Raw genomic sequence first — 18,315 nt, forward strand, 5'->3', positions numbered from 1 at the left:
CCTCAATTGAGAGTAGTTGCCATATTGTATTATGAGTACGTCATATGTGCCTTGACTTTGCGTTATACATTGCACTTTAAGCTTTGTCAAGTGTTGATTGACATCACAACGTATACATATAGTCGATATTGATTTTGGCCATCTTGGAAAATATACTCACAAATTCATTAGCTAGCCAGCGGCCACTTCGCCTCTTCTCTAGATTTATCTAATACAATAAACTTCATATTTAGAATTCCTCTATAAAAGGGTTTGTTGCTCAATTATATCAGAGTGTTAAAAATCTCTCTCCTAAGTGATAAGAGTTCCGCGCGCCGTTATAGGCAAATGATGTATATTAATGGGTGTGTTGGTTACAAAAACTAATAGATTTTTAAACTTTAGTTCATAAAAACTTGCCCAACTTTACACATATAGTTATGGTATGTATTACACTTCAATACCTTTTGATATAACCAAATTTAAAACTTACCTTTTGATAAACAGTGCGTAACTAGATAGTATTTGTGTATACATTTCCATGAAAAAAGGGTTTAAATTAGTCACATCAAAAGGTAAATATTTACAAACTGTACCTACTCGATCTATTTAATCGGTAGTTTCATCGCTTTACTTTTACACAACGCGTAAAAAGATAGTAAATTTGTATACATTTCCATGAAAAAAGGTTTTAAATTACTCACATCTGAAGGTAAACATCTACAAGTTATACCTCCTCCATTCATACAACGGGTGTCGACCCTTCTAAAGACATACAACCGGTACCATTTAGTCAACTCTTTTAAGGTAACATGGATTAAAGGGTAAGTCACATAAAAAGAGAGTAATGTGGGGACATTTGCATGCATAATGTGGTTGATAGTTACAAAACTTTGGGATATAACAAAGGAAAACATAAACTCCAGGAGAGTTATAGAAAAGATATATATATTGATAGTAAAGAGATAGAATAATACATTATTATAGTCTAGACGAGAATCAGATATGTTTACTCTCATAGACCAAAAAAACGAAAGAAGAACATCTTCACAATTGTAGCGAATCTGCTACGTGTTGAAACAATGACACTGAGTAATATAAACGCATTCCTTCCCTTATGCATGCCCTCATGCCGATTTCAAACCCTGCACATAAACAACGTTTAAGAAACTTGTGAACATACATACATACATACATACATACATACATACATACATACATACATACGCGATGGATTAAATTCAGATTTAAGTTCTAACTGACCCGTTTCTCTTCTTCAATCTTGGCCTTGATGAGGGAGTAGATTGCAACTCCAGCAATGGCAATGGATGTACCAATGGCTGTTTGTGTTGAAATCTTGTTGCCTGCACAAATCATATAATTTTTATGTACATGTTGGCCAAACACTGGGTTTAACACATAATCAATGAAAATCACAAAAGAAAGATTACCAAACACGACGATTGAGAAACCAATCACAAACACTCGTTTCAACACATTGCCCACTGCGTGCGTAAGAGGTGCCACCCTTTCAAGTGTGTTGGTTGCAAGCTAACAAGCCAAAAAGAGAGAGAAGTTTTCATACTATATTTCACAAAACAGAAAAATATACGAGTTTATGATGTGTAATACCTGATTGTAGAGGTGATAGAACATTCCAACCCAAAACAGATCAGTTAAGAATTTAGTTAGGCCAACTTTAGCAATTGCGTCATTGAATCCATGCTTTAGAAGCTGAGGTCCTTCCAACTGTTTAAAGATGAAGATAAGTATATTTCATGTCATAAAATAATATTTATAGTCGTACAATAAAAGAATAGTATTCCACTCACAATTACAGCCGGTGGGATACAGAACAAGAGAGCAATGATGGAAATGTAGGCATACAAGTTAGTACTATCCATATCAGTCTGCAAACACAAACACAATTGTTATAAACCATTTTGTCTTTCACAATACTCATTTGTTTGATCGTAAGTAATAATAACTAATAATGAAAATAGGCAGTTGACAACCATTGCTTTCTTGGAGTAAATACTCCCTGTAAGTGAAGGAGATATTGGAAATCATGGCACTGATAAACCCTAGCCAGTTAAATGACAGCTCAGTCAAAGAAGCCATTGATACACCTGCACATTAAGACTTGATTTCAGCTTCTAACGGTGCAAATTATCATTTGAAACATAACATGTTTTGGAAGAAAACGATCATACCAATAACAACGGGAGCCAAAGACAGCCATAAAGTTATGGGAATTGACTGTCCAAGAATAAACTGAGAAGCAGCAGCATTGAAGAATGGCTCAAGGGCTGTTTACAAGAAATAACGAGAAGTCGATCGTCATAAAACAAGGTAACACATTGTTTACAAATGTAAATGTAGTTATAATACCTTTGATTGTGTGGGTGAATGAAACAGCAACAGCTGCAAATGATATGTTACTGGTGACATGGCCTAAAGCATGACAAAAGGCCACAGGAATAAGAAGCTTCAAAAGGTTTGAGTCAATGGGCTACACAAGATAAATCACAAGAAGTTAGTTAATAGATATTTAACTACCTTTCTATAATGGGCCAAATCGAAACTTACAGCGCGTTTGGGTAGACCAACAGTCCAGCTACCAAGACAATAAACCACTCCAACAGCCAAATGAATAACCGACACGAAACTGCATATGTACACAACATCACACTTAACAAATTATATACCACATGGCCAAATAACACTACATATGAAGTTAAAACAAGCAATAACTTACTATGGATATGGGAAGTAGTTGTAGATCTTCTTGTTGAGTATGTTGAAGATAACATTCAAAAAGTACCTTCAAAACAAACAATGCACCAACTGTATTCATTTTTTTTTTAAATATATTTTTTTAATAATGTTGTGACATTAGAGTTAGATAAAGTGTTCATCCTCTATTTTGACAAAACATTGTTTGCAACCTTAACTTTATTGTCATTAAATAATCACCAAAAGTTTTCAAGTCATAATAATAATTATAGGTCCCAGTTCTACCAGCCAACCCAAAGTTCCATTAAATAACACCTTTATAAAATAATATTCATATTCATACAAAACTATTAATGTTGTAACATACCACATGAAGAAGAAGAATCCGGTAACGAGCCACGGATACTTGGCGAAGAAGCCGACCGGAGCAGCATCACTACAAAAGTCAAAAAAAAATCAGTCAACGAAAGTCAAAATTAAATTCAAATTCAAATGAAGTCAACGGCTCTCACCCGGCGGAACCGCTAGCAGTGGCGGTACACGGTTTGAGAACCTCACGCTTTGGTGTCTTGGAAATTGATGAGTAATCGAGGTTTAATAAGGTAGGGCGAAGCTGTCGTCCCCAAACTAAGTTGCCGCCGTTAGTGTTGAAGGTGGCCGGAGATGATACGGCGAATGTGGTGATCCTGCCGGCAGGTTTGGTGAGGCGTGGAATGCCGGATGAGAGAACTCGAGACTCCATTGTTTTTGAGTTGCAGAGTAACAATGGTGGGGATGTTTATTGTTTATCCTGCACCGGGGTGAGGTGTAGGATCAGCAGTAGATGTTAATCATGTTATGTTATCCTGTTCAGGCTAATGTGCACCAATCACTTGTCATGAGCACTCAATCCCTAACATTTTGGATATTTTTGTTTTGAATCTTAATTTTATTTATATATAATAATAATAATAATAATAATAGTAAAATTCAAAAACAAATAATAATGTGAATGCTATTGTTAGTGGAGGGCGGTTCGGACCGGTACCAAATTTTGAGTTTCTTGTATCAGTACGGTACTGGTATTGTATGGTTCAGTATGGTAACAAGATTTTCTGAATTTTGTATCAAATACTAGGGTTCGGTTCGGTTCGGTTAATTTCGGTTAATAACTAATAACAAACATAGGCTAAAATTTTGCTTAAAAATACATGAAATTGAGATATAAATAAATGAAAATAATTGTACTAAATTATTAATACGTATAATACATGAAACAGAGAAAAAAAGGATGGAAAATATGTGTGTGTGGGGGGGGGGGGGAATGAAGAGTTCGGCGCGGTTCTGTTAATTTTGGTTACTCCGGTTCGGTTCCGTCAGCTTTCGGTTAACGATTCAATTATTGCTCACCCCTATCTAATACCGGTATCGAACCGAACATTTCGATATCGGTGTCAAATATAGACTCATCAACTCACAAATTTGTTTGATTGATTGTACATCACATATGCCTCACGCGGTATCATCGTGACACTAACACAGGGTGGGATCAATTACAATAAAAAAACAAAGTTATGACACCGTATTGACACAAACTAACAACAATTCATTTTGGTCGCTTAATTTGCACTATAATATGTTTGTCGCAAATAACCATCACAAATGCCTTGTTATATATTAGCGAAGAGCTGGCTACAAGTTAGACTGGACCGTGTTTCTTTCTTGGGATATCGGTCACATGTTCTGCTGATACTATGTTTTTTTCACAAATTTCTTATGCTAGTGACATCATCCAACGGATTGTGTTTGTAATATATAGGGAGACTAATGAGAAGGAAACATTGAGCAAACAATATTTGTCTATCAGATCATATGAACAGAACCGTATCTAAACAACGAATCTAAATAGGAAATCTCTTAACACATTGTGCACATTTTTTTTCACTGGAAAAACTTCAACAATCATATAATTATAATTAATAATACATCACACTAGTACATAAAAACACACACATACAACAATCATGCAGATAAATTATGGTTCTTGGAGGGGTTGAGTCTTCCATGTTCAAAGGTATTAACCAAGTTAACAAGCATAAAAAACAAGATTCCAATGTATGACGCAAGCATCGCGCCCGATGCTTGGTCACAAAATTTGTCAAAGTTGTCGCAAATTTTGTTCCAACGTGCGTGGGAGTTCCCATGTCTAGCTATTTCCCCCATGAAAGCAACAGCGGTTGCTGCACCGGATAATAACGCAATTGTTACCTAAAACACGTTTAGTTATTTATTAGTTTAAAAAATTACTCACATATGAAAATTAATATAGCTTTGATGTTATAATCAGGTTACGTTATACACTTACCATGTCTAAGGTAGCAATTGTTATAAACCGTAGGCCCTTGAAATCATATTTTTGGCTAACAAAACACATGAGTGATAACATCAATAGACTATGAAGACTCGCGACCGCGTTAGCTACTACAAACATTCTGCAATAACACAAAAATAAATAAATAAATAAATCATTATAAATATCGAAAAACACTAAATACAATGGGTTATCCACTATCCAAGACAAGCTTTCTTCATTTTATTATGCTTTTAACTTGATGACGTTGTTGCAATGTTGTACAAACATATCAAAATCTTTTTACTCCTTATATTTTACTATTGAAAGGTGTTAGATGTGTTTTTAATGAAAAAAAAATCATAAAATGTTAATAACTTGTATTAATATTGTTTCTTAGTATTCTAAGGTTGTAAAACAATGTCTTTTTCTATTGCCTTTCCATTTGTATTTAAGGATGTCAATTAATACTTATAATATTGTGAGTGATGATGTATTCTTTGCACAATTGCACCCACCATGACATATATGTACGACCCTTATATAAAATTTTGAAATAAAGGTCTTTTAGACATATATTTCTCATTTTACAACAAAAACAGCTTCTTTTTTTATAGTCTTGTTCATTATAAACAATTTTTGCATTCTACTTTTTTTGTCACAACAAATTTATGGTTACTTCTTATATATGCATACAAGGACAAGAACGAACACATACATAAAAAAGAAAGCAAAACTTACATATTTGCCGGCAAATGTTGGAACTTGGCCGTGACGGTGATCTTAACGGGAGTATTCCTGACTGTAGCAACCCCAAAAGTGTGCGACTCTTTGTTAAGTGCCATAACAATTGTAGCGGCAGTTGTAGCAAATAATGCTAGAACCCTCAACAATATCACCAAGATCATCACCCGCGACCTTTTGATGCTACCATCATTTACCAACTTTTCTTCAGCCATATGCGCCTTTGTTCGATATAAAAATCAAAATGTAGATGAAGATAGGTAGAAAGGTGGTGGTAGAGTTGAGGATATATAGTTCTTACACTAACGGTATATATAATTTGCTTGTGTTGCAAGTTATGTATAGTGATGTAATTTCTTTAGGGAGGGTGTGACCAAACCTTGTATAGATTGGTGTTGGTTGTTAGGAAATCAACTCATGGGAGTATCTTGGCTTAGGTGTAGATTGCTCATCTAAAGTAGAGTTGTTTGGCCAAACAGAAAAGTAGCAAGTGTGTCATTTTAATTTTTTAACTATAAAATTGTACAAATGATTATATATATATACTACTTTATAAATAAATAATTTATTTTTTTCTTTTAACGTTATCCAAATTAACTAAGACTATGCAATGTTGTTCACGGAGCGGTATTGTCATCCTAGCTAGCGTCATGGCCACGGGGTTTCGGGAGCGGTGTTGTCATACCAACCACGCTCGTTTGCTAATATAAGTGTTTAATTTAGATATAATGACTAGATAAAGGAATTTTTTTTCTCTCCCAAAAATAATGTTGCCGTGTAAAGAAAAAAACTAAGCATAGATCGTTAGCTTGGTCGAATTGATGTAATTTTGTTTTAATGTAATTCCCTTTTTTGGTGGCTGTCATCCGGCTTGTGGAGGTAGTTCGCATGTATTGGTTATTTGTTGGCGTGGTTGTTCATAAAAGTTTATAGTTTGAAAAAAAAAACTAACATCTTAAATTTTATTTTTCCACGATGTTATTTTTTGTTGTTGGCTAGTTGAATTCAAAACAAGTCAAAAATATTTAAACGTGGCCTGTTATTATTGGATAAAAGTCGTGTCAATCCAAACAAACACCAACTCTATGACATGTCCGGTTACGAAATTTGCAATATTCACCCATCTTGTTAATTCAAATGTCAAGACGTCCCCACATATACAAAAATGTTTCAATAGTATTCAAATCATGCAAAACTTTTCAAATTCATATTCATGGTATACGAAGTACATGTGTATATTTTAATGTACTAGACGATTATGAATACCATGTGACTATGTAAGACATGTTTTATTTTAATAAAGAATCAATTGACGGTCTCACTTCATTTAACATGAATTAAAATTACAATTTAATTTACACTAAAAACATATTAAAATAATATACCTGAAACAATGTTAATTGCCATAATTTACCAATTCACGTGTAACTAATATTAGTGCACTAAGAAATTATTAGAGAAATTGTTACAATACACAATTTATACAATCTCTTTTGTTGCTCAATGAGGCTAAATGATGTGGATTAACGTCAAGGTAGTTTACCCCATCCACTTCACCCCTTCTAGCGTTAACCCCCTTACTATCCCATAACGTCCTGTTAACACCTCTGGCAAAGTGTTTATAACTTTTTTTTTGTTGCTGAATCGGACCAGCTACCGGCCCGCTGACTAACCTAACAAAATAGACAGCTTTAATAAACTAGTTTTGGTATTCAAAGTTAACTTATTGTATTAGGTTACTTTCAAGGACAAAAACTTATTAGGATTAGAATATTAGATTAATAATCAAAAGTTTAAAAGTACCATTGTGGAGTTTATGTTAAAGAATAAGGGCTAATTATGTAACATTTACGCTTACTTGGTCCGTAACCGGAGACTCCGTTGATGATAACAAAACCCTAGGGGCACATTTTCTACCAGTTTCATAATATCTTCATCAATTCAACCACTGTAAGTCTTCTGATATATACTACGAATCCGTATACGTCCAATCTTACGCTCAATTCACATATACGGCTGTATCGTTTCAAATCAACTGATTGTTGACTCGATCTGAGCTGATTTATTAAGTAATAACCGGTTGTTGAAGTTTATTTCTGAGACGTGAGCTATAATAATGTTTTGATTAGATTTAGATCTGTTAGTATGTGTGTATGATTCAGATCAATTAGTCAACGATACTTTAAATGATTTGCATTTTGCTAAATAACTTAGTCAATGAACTCTGTTATAGAAACCTGTAGGCGTTATATCGAGAATACGAGTAGTGCTACATCTTCTTGTGTTAATTAATTAATTCTGTTTGAATATCATGCATTCTTTCAATAAATGTTGTTGCTGCAATGCTGCTATTGATATAATATTAATATGATATGATATGATATGTGTATGATGTACCGGTTTGAGAAACCGAGTGTTGTTTTATTTATCTCTTTTAGTAACTGTTGATCTGTTGTACTGAATGTATTGTTTTCTTACTGTTATGTGATACTGAGTTACTGATGGATGTATTTACACAAATGATTTGAACAGCAGGTTTGGCTGACTTGCTACCATGGGAGGTGGTTTCAGAGTGTTACATCTAGTCAGGCCGTTTCTTGCATTTCTTCCAGAAGTGCAGAGTGCGGACAGGAAGGTCCCGTTCAGAGAGAAAGTCATCTACACTGTGATTTCTCTTTTCATCTTTCTGGTGTGCAGTCAGCTGCCGTTGTATGGCATACACTCGACCACTGGCGCGGATCCATTTTACTGGATGCGTGTTATTCTCGCTTCGAACCGTGGGACCGTCATGGAGCTCGGTATCACTCCCATTGTGACTTCTGGGCTGGTTATGCAGCTGTTGGCTGGGTCTAAAATTATTGAAGTGGACAACAATGTTCGTGAGGACCGTGCACTATTGTAAGTTTAATAGTATTCAGTAACAAGCAGCTTATAGTCTTGTCTTATACTATTTTATTTATATTTAATCTCTGTTTGTGTTTTATTTAGGAATGGTGCTCAGAAGTTGCTGGGAATCTTGATTGCTGTTGGTGAGGCTGTCGCTTATGTTTTGTCAGGAATGTATGGCAGTGTTGGTCAACTTGGTGTCGGGAATGCCATCTTGATCATTGTTCAGTTATGTTTTGCTGGGATCATTGTCATATGTTTAGATGAACTTCTTCAAAAAGGATACGGGCTTGGTTCTGGAATTTCATTGTTCATAGCCACTAATATCTGGTAAGTTCGCGTATATCTACAATAGATTGCTTGCTGCTTAGATCTTCTAACAAGTAATTTTGATTAATATTGCAGTGAAAGTATTATCTGGAAAGCGTTTAGCCCTACTACCATTAACAGCGGCCGAGGTGCTGAATTTGAGGGTGCAGTTATCGCATTGTTCCATCTCTTGATTACTAGATCAGACAAAGTTCGGGCCTTGCGTGAAGCTTTTTACAGGCAAAATCTTCCTAATGTGACCAATCTGTTGGCTACTGTCTTGATATTCCTTATAGTTATCTACTTCCAAGGTTTCCGTGTTGTTTTGCCTGTGAGGTCAAAGAATTCCCGTGGTCAACAAGGCTCGTATCCCATCAAGCTGTTTTACACTTCCAACATGCCAATTATTCTTCAGTCAGCGCTTGTATCCAACCTTTATTTCATTTCTCAGGTATCCATATCATATATATTTGCAATACATGTATTGGATGAACTGATGAAGATTGCTCATATTAAACGATTCGATTCGTGCAGTTGCTTCACAGGAAATATAGTGGGAATTTCTTGGTTGATCTATTGGGAAAGTGGAGGGAGTCAGAATACTCTGGTCAATCTGTCCCGGTTGGTGGTATTGCTTATTATGTGACTGCACCATCTAGGTATGAAACGCACAGCTTCTTTATGATTTCAAAGAAACGAGTTTTGGTTGGTTTAGTTAATGGGTTTATTTTTATAATTACTGCTGCATCAGCTTGGCTGATATGGCAGCCAACCCGTTCCATGCTCTTTTCTACTTGGTGTTCATGTTAACCGCTTGTGCACTATTCTCAAAAACTTGGATTGAAGTTTCTGGATCATCTGCCCGAGACGTGGCCAAGCAACTCAAGGTATGTCTCACTTGATATGTCATGATTAGGGGTGTAAACGAGCACAAGCTTGGGTTATTTAACATACGAGAGTTCGAGCTTGACTCGTTTAAGTTACAAGAGCTCAAGGTCTGTCCATTTAAATTATGAGAGCTCGAGCTCAACTCGTTTGAGTTTATATTATTATCTCAAGGTCAGCCTGTGAGTTTTTTCTTGTTACAGCTCAAGCTCGCCTCTTATATTCATTAGTTATTTATATACATCTATAATTATTTTACATATACATTTTGATTATAGTTTTTATATGTAGCATCATATATATTATGTTAATTTATTTGTATTATAAATTTATATATAATGATTTGTTGCAAAAATGTATATTATATATTAAATTGAGCTTTTTTTAGGCTCAATTTCGTTTAGTTCAGCTCAGTTTGAGCTTTTAGCTTACGGGCCAATATTGGTGCGGGTGCAAAATGGGCCGTTTTATAAAAGTATCCGCTTGTTGTGGCACGAGGAGATGTGTGTTTTATTAAAAAAGTTATTTAACTTATTTTGGATCTTGATTCGTGCAGGAGCAACAAATGGTGATGCCTGGACACCGAGACTCAAATCTTCAGAAGGAACTGAACCGATACATCCCGACTGCAGCTGCATTTGGGGGAATGTGCATTGGTGCCTTGACTGTTTTAGCAGATTTCATGGGTGCGATTGGTTCTGGCACCGGAATTCTGCTTGCGGTTACTATTATCTATCAATACTTTGAGACTTTTGAGAAGGAGAAGGCAAGTGAACTAGGTTTATTTGGGTTTTAAGGAAATGTGTTTTTTTTTAATTATTTTTGACACTTGTTTTAGATCTCTCTTTTTATAAAGTTTTGTAATCTTTTATTTCTTTTTTTACACTGAAAATGTACCGACAGATACGTTACTTTTAAAGTTAATCAGTATTATTATGTAGACTTTTAAGTTTTAACAGGCAGAAAAGCCTGAACCGGCTGTTTTTGGTTGATCATTTCCTGGTTAATAGCTCGATTTTAATAGTTTAAAACTGGGTTACAAAACATAATATAGTTGCTAGACAATTTGATTAGTGTACACGTCTTCTTTCTATGTTGTACAATGTGCAGCATTGTGTTGTCATGAATATTTTGTATCCAAAGTATTTATGTTCTTACTGAACGTACGAGAGAGTAAATGTTAACAACTAGAGAGTGTAAATGGATTAAGCTCAGATTATTCTTTTCAGCTTAATGTGTTGCATTGACCGGGGCTTTAAATAGACTAAGTTATGTACTGATATGTTACATTAACGTATACCAGTGTAATAAAAAGATTTTATACTGGTATGTTACATTAACCTTTTTACATTAAAATGTTACAAATTTAAAATATATAAGGTCATAAACAAGAAGATATTTTCATGCCACAAATATCTTTATGGTCATTTCATCCTGTTTTTGTCAGTATTAGATGACATCAGTTGATATCTATGGATCTATTCTCAAAATCATATTCCCACTTCAGAAAAAAAGTGATTTTTAACTTTTAAGTATCTCAAATTTGTTTGTGTATATAAATAACTAATTTTAATAACTTTTAACATCTCATTAGAAGAAAATAAACAAAACTTATAGGGACTAATTTAAATGCAGACCACTAAATAATTACAAAGTAATGAATAATTTACTAGTCACGTACAAAAGACGATTAAGTTGCGGTTTATTAATTAGAAAACACATAAGAGGGAAAAAAACACACATAAAAATCAATATCTAATGAACAACATTTAAATCTCACAAAGTTACCGATGTAAATTGCTTCCTTTGATAGGATTCAATTTGCGTTAGGTGTCTCATACCATTAAATCATCGTAACCATGACAACAGTCTAACATAATAATTTATGTTTCAGAGCATGTTCGTTTTGGACATTTATATCCTCGTTGACATTTTTTCCAAGTATGTCCGAGGATATAATGTTTGAATACAAATGTTTACTACATGTGTAAATCATGTGTGTAACATTAGTCGTAACTAGACTCAAAAACCTTTAGTTTAATGGTATACATCTTTAAATTCAAAGTATATTAGACCATCTGCAATAAACAAGTGTCATGAACGATATGTGGTTGTTTGTTTAAAGACAACAATAGTGTGTTTCGTCATCGATGGTGGGGGTTTGGTTTCTTGATCCCTAAAGATACTCATGGACGGAGAGGTAAGTCCGCCCACTTCTCTCCAAATTACAATGTTTCCAATTAGATGTGATTTTGGAACAAATTACTATATAATTAAGTGAATAAATTGCTATAAAGGCTGGTTTTCACATTTAAAATTTGATTTGTAACTTTGATGATATTATAAAGTGTGGTTTTTGTCTATAACACAAACTCACATGGAATTGTATATACTAAAACATGGTGGTAACCTTTTAGGATATTTATGTTGAGTAAAGATGAAAGGGCCCAAATGGAAAAGATCAACATCAAAACTAATTGCAAGTTGGCCAATAGGGAAAGGTATATGCCATTTAGGTCCATTTTTGCCTTTAATGATGTTGATACAACACCACTATAAATTGTATTCTTCAAAGTTCAAACAATACCCACAATACTTTTACCCTCAATATGTATAACTTGGATCAAATACGAAGTGAAAAATTGGAGTGAAACATTTCGAAATAAATCTGACCACTGACCAAGACGAACGAATTATTAGGTGGATTGGTCTCAGATTTCCCTTAGATTGTGTTATAGTGATCTAATTGTCTGTTTTTCTATAGTCGTTAAAATTTGACGTTTTAGGTCGGTTGTAAGCTGGTGTTATGTGTGTTCATTGTTATTGTGCTTTGCTTGATCACACGTTTTTTTTAATTTTCCTTGCCCAACTACTTGGTGCGTTTATAAATTTCTTTGTTAAATATATAAAAGAAAAGCTTTTAAAGTGTTTTAACTGGGTGAGCGTATAATGTCGTTAGGTTTTTAACGGTGTATAACACATGTTAGCCATGTGTGTTATCACCACGAAAATTCTAGATTTCGTTGGACGCATTCACCCACACGCCTTACTAACGTTGCATGGTTGTTTCTCACTCTTTTCCACCTTTGTATGTGTGACTCGACACGTAATTCCCCTTAGCTTCTTCTCATGACTTTAAGCAACGAACTACTTAAAAACACACAAACATTTGTACATGTATCTTAATATCTAACTGTGACGCATAAAGCGGTTATGTAACCGCATAACCACTTCTCAATTTTTCTCACTGCAAGTATATATATAAATGCTCATGTCTATCAGTTTATACGTCACTATGTTATATTAAACTGTATCATTTTCTGTGTAAGCTGTACTTGCTGATGTAGGAATCAATTCCATATTTAGGCCATTATTGTCAAAACTCTCCAAAGTGATAATATAGTTTAAGTTTCTACATTGAGACATTACCAACCATCATTCAAAGAATCTGTTTCATGTCCCTCCTGTTCTCTATATTTGGCACATACATCCCATGAATAACTTAAGAATGTTACCAAACATGACTTCAAACAGCATATAAAGAACTCGATTACGCGAACCGTCAAACCAAGGCCAGACTTTGAGCCCAAAACCAACCCTATTTTATACGTAGATACGCGAATGGTCAACCACCACGAATCTAAGAACAACAAAAAGAACACGTATTTAGACGCTAAAAATAGTTGAATTAAAAAGAAGATTAGATGTCACATGATCATCGAATACCAAGTTTCATTGGTAAGTCACACCACCTACCTCACCTTTCCTTTGACTTCAAACAAAGATAACATATACAAATACTATTAATCAATAACTTAAAAGAGCTTAGACACTAATGCAATCAAAGCATTGGTTATAAACTTATTAGATCATTTACACTAATATTCAACATTTTTATCAAGCAAATACTCAATTAGCACTAATGAAAACCATATAAAAGATGCCTAAAGATAAGCATTAAGATTAAACACCACCAAAATATCATACAAACTATAACAAAACCGAATTAAATCATACCCGTTTAATTCTTTTCCATTATTCACTCCGTATCAGAAGCTACATTCGACGATCCACATTCACCCGATTGAGATTGATGATCCGTATGCATAAGCTCACGCAATCTCGGTCTAAGTTCCTTCTCACAAAAATCATCATATTCCCCTTTATCCCCGGCTTTCTTCTTAACTTCCACCACTCTTAAACTAGGCGTTAATTCAAATATTTCGGCTGTAATCGTTAACGGACCTCTGACCCCTTCTCGCGACCCTTCCAAACTAACCCTGCAATCCTTCTTCCTAACCGAAAATTTAACCACCTGAGCAATCTCCTCAAGCTTCGAAATAATACTAGAAACTGGTGCTCGTGACACAAATCTCGACTCCTCAACCCCATCTTCAAACAAACCGGATAAACTAAACCCTCGCGAGAACGAAATCAAATCAAACGCGTTCAAGCCCAGCACCGTCTATTCATGCCATGCCATGCCATGCCATGCCTTTGGGTCAAGCCCAGCACCGTCTATTCATTATTATTTTATTATTTCTTACCTTGTTATATTATTATTTTGTTTTTCCCCATTTTGTTAAATTATTAATTTCTTTAGTAACGTCATCTACAGCTTAAAACGTTTAAAAATTTAAACACGCGAGCCTACATAGTCAACACCATCATGTTTTTACTTACGAAAAATTGCTAAAATACCCTTTTAATCTCCTAATATAAGTTTTCAGGTTTGTTCTCAAGCTATACCGTCATCGTCGACCTGTTAGATTATCGAGACCAGTGGCGAAGCTTGGACACGAATGTCGGGGGAGGGGGGGGGAACACAAAATGTATTATAAAAATCATAAACGAGGGGGGTGGGGGCACAAACTTTTGGCCGAAAACAGTTAAAATTACACTACGTATAAAAATTTTCAGACGAAAAACAACTAAATTTACACTAATGCACGAAAAACACAGGTGGGCGGGGCCACCCCTGGCCCTTGACATCCTTCGCCCCTGATCGAAACGGCGAGTTAGTTATCCAACGGTAATGCGTCATGACCTACCTGTTTTAACTACTAACGTGTCGTGGCCTGCATGTTTGTTAAATAGGTAGGCCACAGCGTGCTAGTAGTAACATGTAGGCCACACCACTTTAATAGTTAAAACAGGTAGTCACTACGCGTTAGTAGTTAAAACGGATATGCCACAATGCGTTAGTAGTTAAAACGGGTAGGCAAGATAGTTTGACGACAAACCAGAAAACTTGAATTAGAAGGAATATATATTTAAAATCTTTCAATAAATGAACCGTTTTGTGAATTTCCTCTTAACTTATCATTTGAAGCCACAACTCACAAAAATTCTTGCCTTACATATTAATCCGTTTCTGTTTTATTGACTTTTAATTTCTTTTCCTTAAATTCGAACTATTTAATATGACCGAATTCTAAATTTGTTTCAAATTCAGGCTGATTCGGAAGATTAAAAATATTTATTTCACTTTAAAATTCTTAAATTATTAAAATTAAGAATATAAAATAAAAATAAAAATAAAAGTAAAAAAACAACTATATATGACTTTAATAAAATTTTCGAATTGCAAATCACAATTTCAAATGTGTTTCGGATTCGATTGCTAATTAGACATGAATAGAAGAAATACGAATCAAAAAGTCAAAATCAAGTTTTGACTTTTTCAAGTTTGATTCGCATAGTTTTCAAATTTTTATAATTAAATTGTTGTCTTTTTTTCTAAATAAATCAAACTACTTATAAAAATTTATTTAACTTATATAAAAAACAGTCTATATAAGTTAAAATATTGTCAAATAAATAAAAATAGTATAAAAACCTATACAAATGTATGTTTTTAAAATTAAAGCATTACATGTAATCGCTACACCACTCCAGTTTTACTACTTTGTCCAACCATTTTTTTCTTCCTCAATTTCAAGATTCGTTTCTTTTTCCTTTTGCAAAATTGTTTTTTGTTTGATCTAAACTGACCAATATGTCATCTTAATATTGAATATGTTTTTGATAATAATATGAATAGACAAAATATATATTTATATTTTGTGGGGTTGAGTCTTAGAGTTAGAAGATAAATAGGGAAAGAGAAGTATAGGATCATGAATTTATAAAAAACTGTTGATATCATCCTGGATATAACCGAACATGCTATAAGGTTGACGAGTCGGTAATTAAAATTAAGGTTGTGAGTCACCGGCGACCTTTCTTCCGGTGGAATGTCAACCATTGGTCGGTGCCAACTTTTGACTGAGATTTGACGTGCAAAGCTGGTTTTGTATCCCCTGCTTAACTTAATTATAGATTAAAAAATCATGACCTTTAAGTCTACAACATCGTTACTTCTTTTGTTTTACTTTTCCCTACACAACGGGATTAGAATATAAATAATTAAATACATTATTTAGTTAACGTCATTATGTTCAAAATTAATTATCTAAAACTTGAGCGTTAATGAGGTGGTCCATTAGAAAGTGTAAAGCCTTTAAACACGTAGGTTTAAAATGATGATTTTGGGTAGTCTCAAAGATGGTAAAGTAATTTTTTTTCTTCTAAAACTCGTTGAATTTCATCCCAACCACCTTGAAGGTCAGAACATCTATTGTCCCGTGAAATATAGTAATATAATTATGTGATGTTGGTTTTCAATACTCTCAACTTTAATCGTTTGATAGGGAACACTCCTAACTTTCGATTTGCTACCCACCGTTCCCAACTTTCAGCTAATTTTCTTCTATCACCCCCTTAACTAACGAAGCACTAACTCCCTTAGTTTTTGCTGACGTGGACTAATTTTACACACGTGACATGCTTAGGTGGAAAATGACTATTATTTTTTTTTTATATTAAAAACTTCAATTACATATACCACCACCTCCATCCCTATCAAATATAGAGTTAACTTGCCAGAAAAGCTTGAAACACAACCAACGAAACCCTAGCCATCATTGCACCTCACTATTAACGCTTCCTGAAGAACAAGAATGCGGGGGGAAGCTCGTCGGAACCCCTCGCCAGGATAGCGGGTTTTGCCGTAAAAGTTTGAAGCACAGCCAACGGAACCCAATCCGTCATAGCACCTCACTATTAACGCTTCCCGAAGAACAAGAATGTGGTTGAGAGCTCGTCGGAACCCTTCGCCAGAATAGCGAGGTTCGCCGGTAAGCTTAACAGACTACCAGAGTTGCATTTCAAAACACATGGATGCTTCCTACCAACTCAATGCTTTTGTAGTGACCGCCGGAGACCAATAGTCGTTTGAACTTCGGAGCCACCACCGACTCCTTTGCCGGAGCATCATCAGCGGGCGGTGGTTGCACATATACAACAGCCGTCGTCAACTTTATTACAGTTGAGGGTGGATATTAGTCTAGAAAATATGATTGTTTGAGTTGGAATGAGAGGTGTGTGGTGGTGGTGGAGGAGGAGGGTGGTGGGTTGGGTGGAGACAGTTATAGAGTTAGGTTTTTTTTAAAAGAAGAAGAGATGATGTGGTGTGTGGGGACCATAATTTTTATTATTATTTTATTTTAAAAAATGACACGTTAGCGAAAAACTAACGGAGTTAGTGCTCCGTTAATTAGAGAATGATAGAAAAAAATAAAGTGAAAGTTCTAAGCAGTGAGTTGCAAATCGAAAGTTAGGAGTGTTCCCTACTAAAAGATTAAAAAAGTATTAAAAATCAATATTCCTATAATTATTAAGAAACATTTAGTTGGTTGATTATATATTTTTACCTTCACCTAACAGAGTAACACACTAATGGGAGGATTTTAATTAACTAACGCATAGATTTAAGAGGTTACGTGTGAGTGATAATGAATTAATGATAATCTCTTACACTACGTTCTCGGGTTTAAAATGCAAAGAAAAGAAATGAGGAGATTAGATAGAGAAAGAAAGGAAAAGAAATTATATACTTAAAAGGTATTCTCGAGTTAAAATAAAAGAAAAGAAAAGAAAAGAAAGTGTTTATTACTTTCTTGAGTTAGATTGGAAGGGAAAGATAAGAAAAAAATTTGTAACTTTACAATTATGTCCTCATAGCAACATGAAAAAAAAAAATTAAGATAGGGTAAATTGGTAATATGGTAATGAGATATAAACTTTCCTTCACAATCCGGCCATATTTGGCAGAAAAGTTTTGAAGGAAAAAAGGTTTTAACTTTTCCTTTCATTCCCTTTCTTTTCTTTTAATGAAAAAACTCAAGAATGAAAAAAGAAAAATTTTCTTATCTTTTCTTTTTCAACCCCTTAAATAAAAAACTCAAGAATGCAGTGTTATTATCTTGGGCTTAGTTAACTTAATCCGGCTTTTTAAATCTTTGGGGTTGGACCGGAATACCTTTTGATGGGTTTATTGGGCCTACTTAGTGTGGGCTTCGCGTTGACAGGTAACTTAAAAGATTAAGGGAAGCTGGGCCGGTGGG

The 18,315-nt window shown here is 34.5% G+C and overlaps 2 protein-coding genes and 1 pseudogene across 3 annotated transcripts; 1 reads left to right on the forward strand and 2 right to left on the reverse strand.

Annotated features, from left to right (window-relative positions):
- Positions 1-942: 942 nt before the first annotated feature.
- On the reverse strand, positions 943-3,473 carry LOC143598501 (triose phosphate/phosphate translocator, chloroplastic-like; annotated as a pseudogene). Its single transcript, XR_013147120.1, has 12 exons — positions 3,228-3,473; positions 3,083-3,151; positions 2,738-2,803; positions 2,569-2,647; positions 2,371-2,491; positions 2,193-2,288; positions 1,995-2,108; positions 1,812-1,889; positions 1,612-1,728; positions 1,431-1,530; positions 1,243-1,343; positions 943-1,124 (listed from the first exon to the last, which is right to left on the reverse strand). The product of XR_013147120.1 is annotated as a triose phosphate/phosphate translocator, chloroplastic-like (transcript).
- A 781-nt stretch (positions 3,474-4,254) lies between these two features.
- Positions 4,255-6,059, reverse strand: LOC143598502 (CASP-like protein 1B2). The gene is made up of 3 exons (XM_077076705.1): positions 5,786-6,059; positions 5,060-5,186; positions 4,255-4,962 (listed from the first exon to the last, which is right to left on the reverse strand). The coding sequence occupies exons 1-3, from the start codon at positions 6,001-6,003 to the stop codon at positions 4,717-4,719; spliced, it is 591 nt and encodes a 196-aa protein (XP_076932820.1). The 5' UTR covers positions 6,004-6,059; the 3' UTR covers positions 4,255-4,716.
- A 1,601-nt stretch (positions 6,060-7,660) lies between these two features.
- LOC143598509 (uncharacterized) lies at positions 7,661-10,824 on the forward strand. Its single transcript, XM_077076710.1, has 7 exons — positions 7,661-7,738; positions 8,324-8,686; positions 8,777-9,004; positions 9,080-9,434; positions 9,518-9,642; positions 9,735-9,870; positions 10,425-10,824. The coding sequence occupies exons 2-7, from the start codon at positions 8,343-8,345 to the stop codon at positions 10,662-10,664; spliced, it is 1,428 nt and encodes a 475-aa protein (XP_076932825.1). The 5' UTR covers positions 7,661-7,738; positions 8,324-8,342; the 3' UTR covers positions 10,665-10,824.
- The last annotated feature ends 7,491 nt before the right edge of the window (positions 10,825-18,315 follow it).

The sequence above is a fragment of the Bidens hawaiensis genome, unplaced genomic scaffold (assembly GCF_021521415.1).
Source record: "Bidens hawaiensis isolate Kalapana, Puna unplaced genomic scaffold, B.hawaiensis_p1.1 tig00050477_1, whole genome shotgun sequence".
NCBI lineage: Eukaryota > Viridiplantae > Streptophyta > Magnoliopsida > Asterales > Asteraceae > Bidens > Bidens hawaiensis.

What these genes read in the sequence shown, in the direction of transcription:
- LOC143598502 (XM_077076705.1), bottom strand. Translation starts at nt 6,003, where the DNA reads ATGGCTGAAGAAAAGTTGGTAAATGATGGTAGCATCAAAAGGTCGCGG. An exon ending in CAACATTTGCCGGCAAATAT is followed by an intron (nt 5,187 to 5,785) that starts GTAAGTTTTGCT and finishes GTGTTATTGCAG; the next exon opens with AATGTTTGTAGTAGCTAACG. An exon ending in CAATTGCTACCTTAGACATG is followed by an intron (nt 4,963 to 5,059) that starts GTAAGTGTATAA and finishes AACGTGTTTTAG; the next exon opens with GTAACAATTGCGTTATTATC.
- LOC143598509 (XM_077076710.1), top strand. Translation starts at nt 8,343, where the DNA reads ATGGGAGGTGGTTTCAGAGTGTTACATCTAGTCAGGCCGTTTCTTGCA. An exon ending in TATGTGACTGCACCATCTAG is followed by an intron (nt 9,643 to 9,734) that starts GTATGAAACGCA and finishes CTGCTGCATCAG; the next exon opens with CTTGGCTGATATGGCAGCCA. An exon ending in ACGTGGCCAAGCAACTCAAG is followed by an intron (nt 9,871 to 10,424) that starts GTATGTCTCACT and finishes TGATTCGTGCAG; the next exon opens with GAGCAACAAATGGTGATGCC.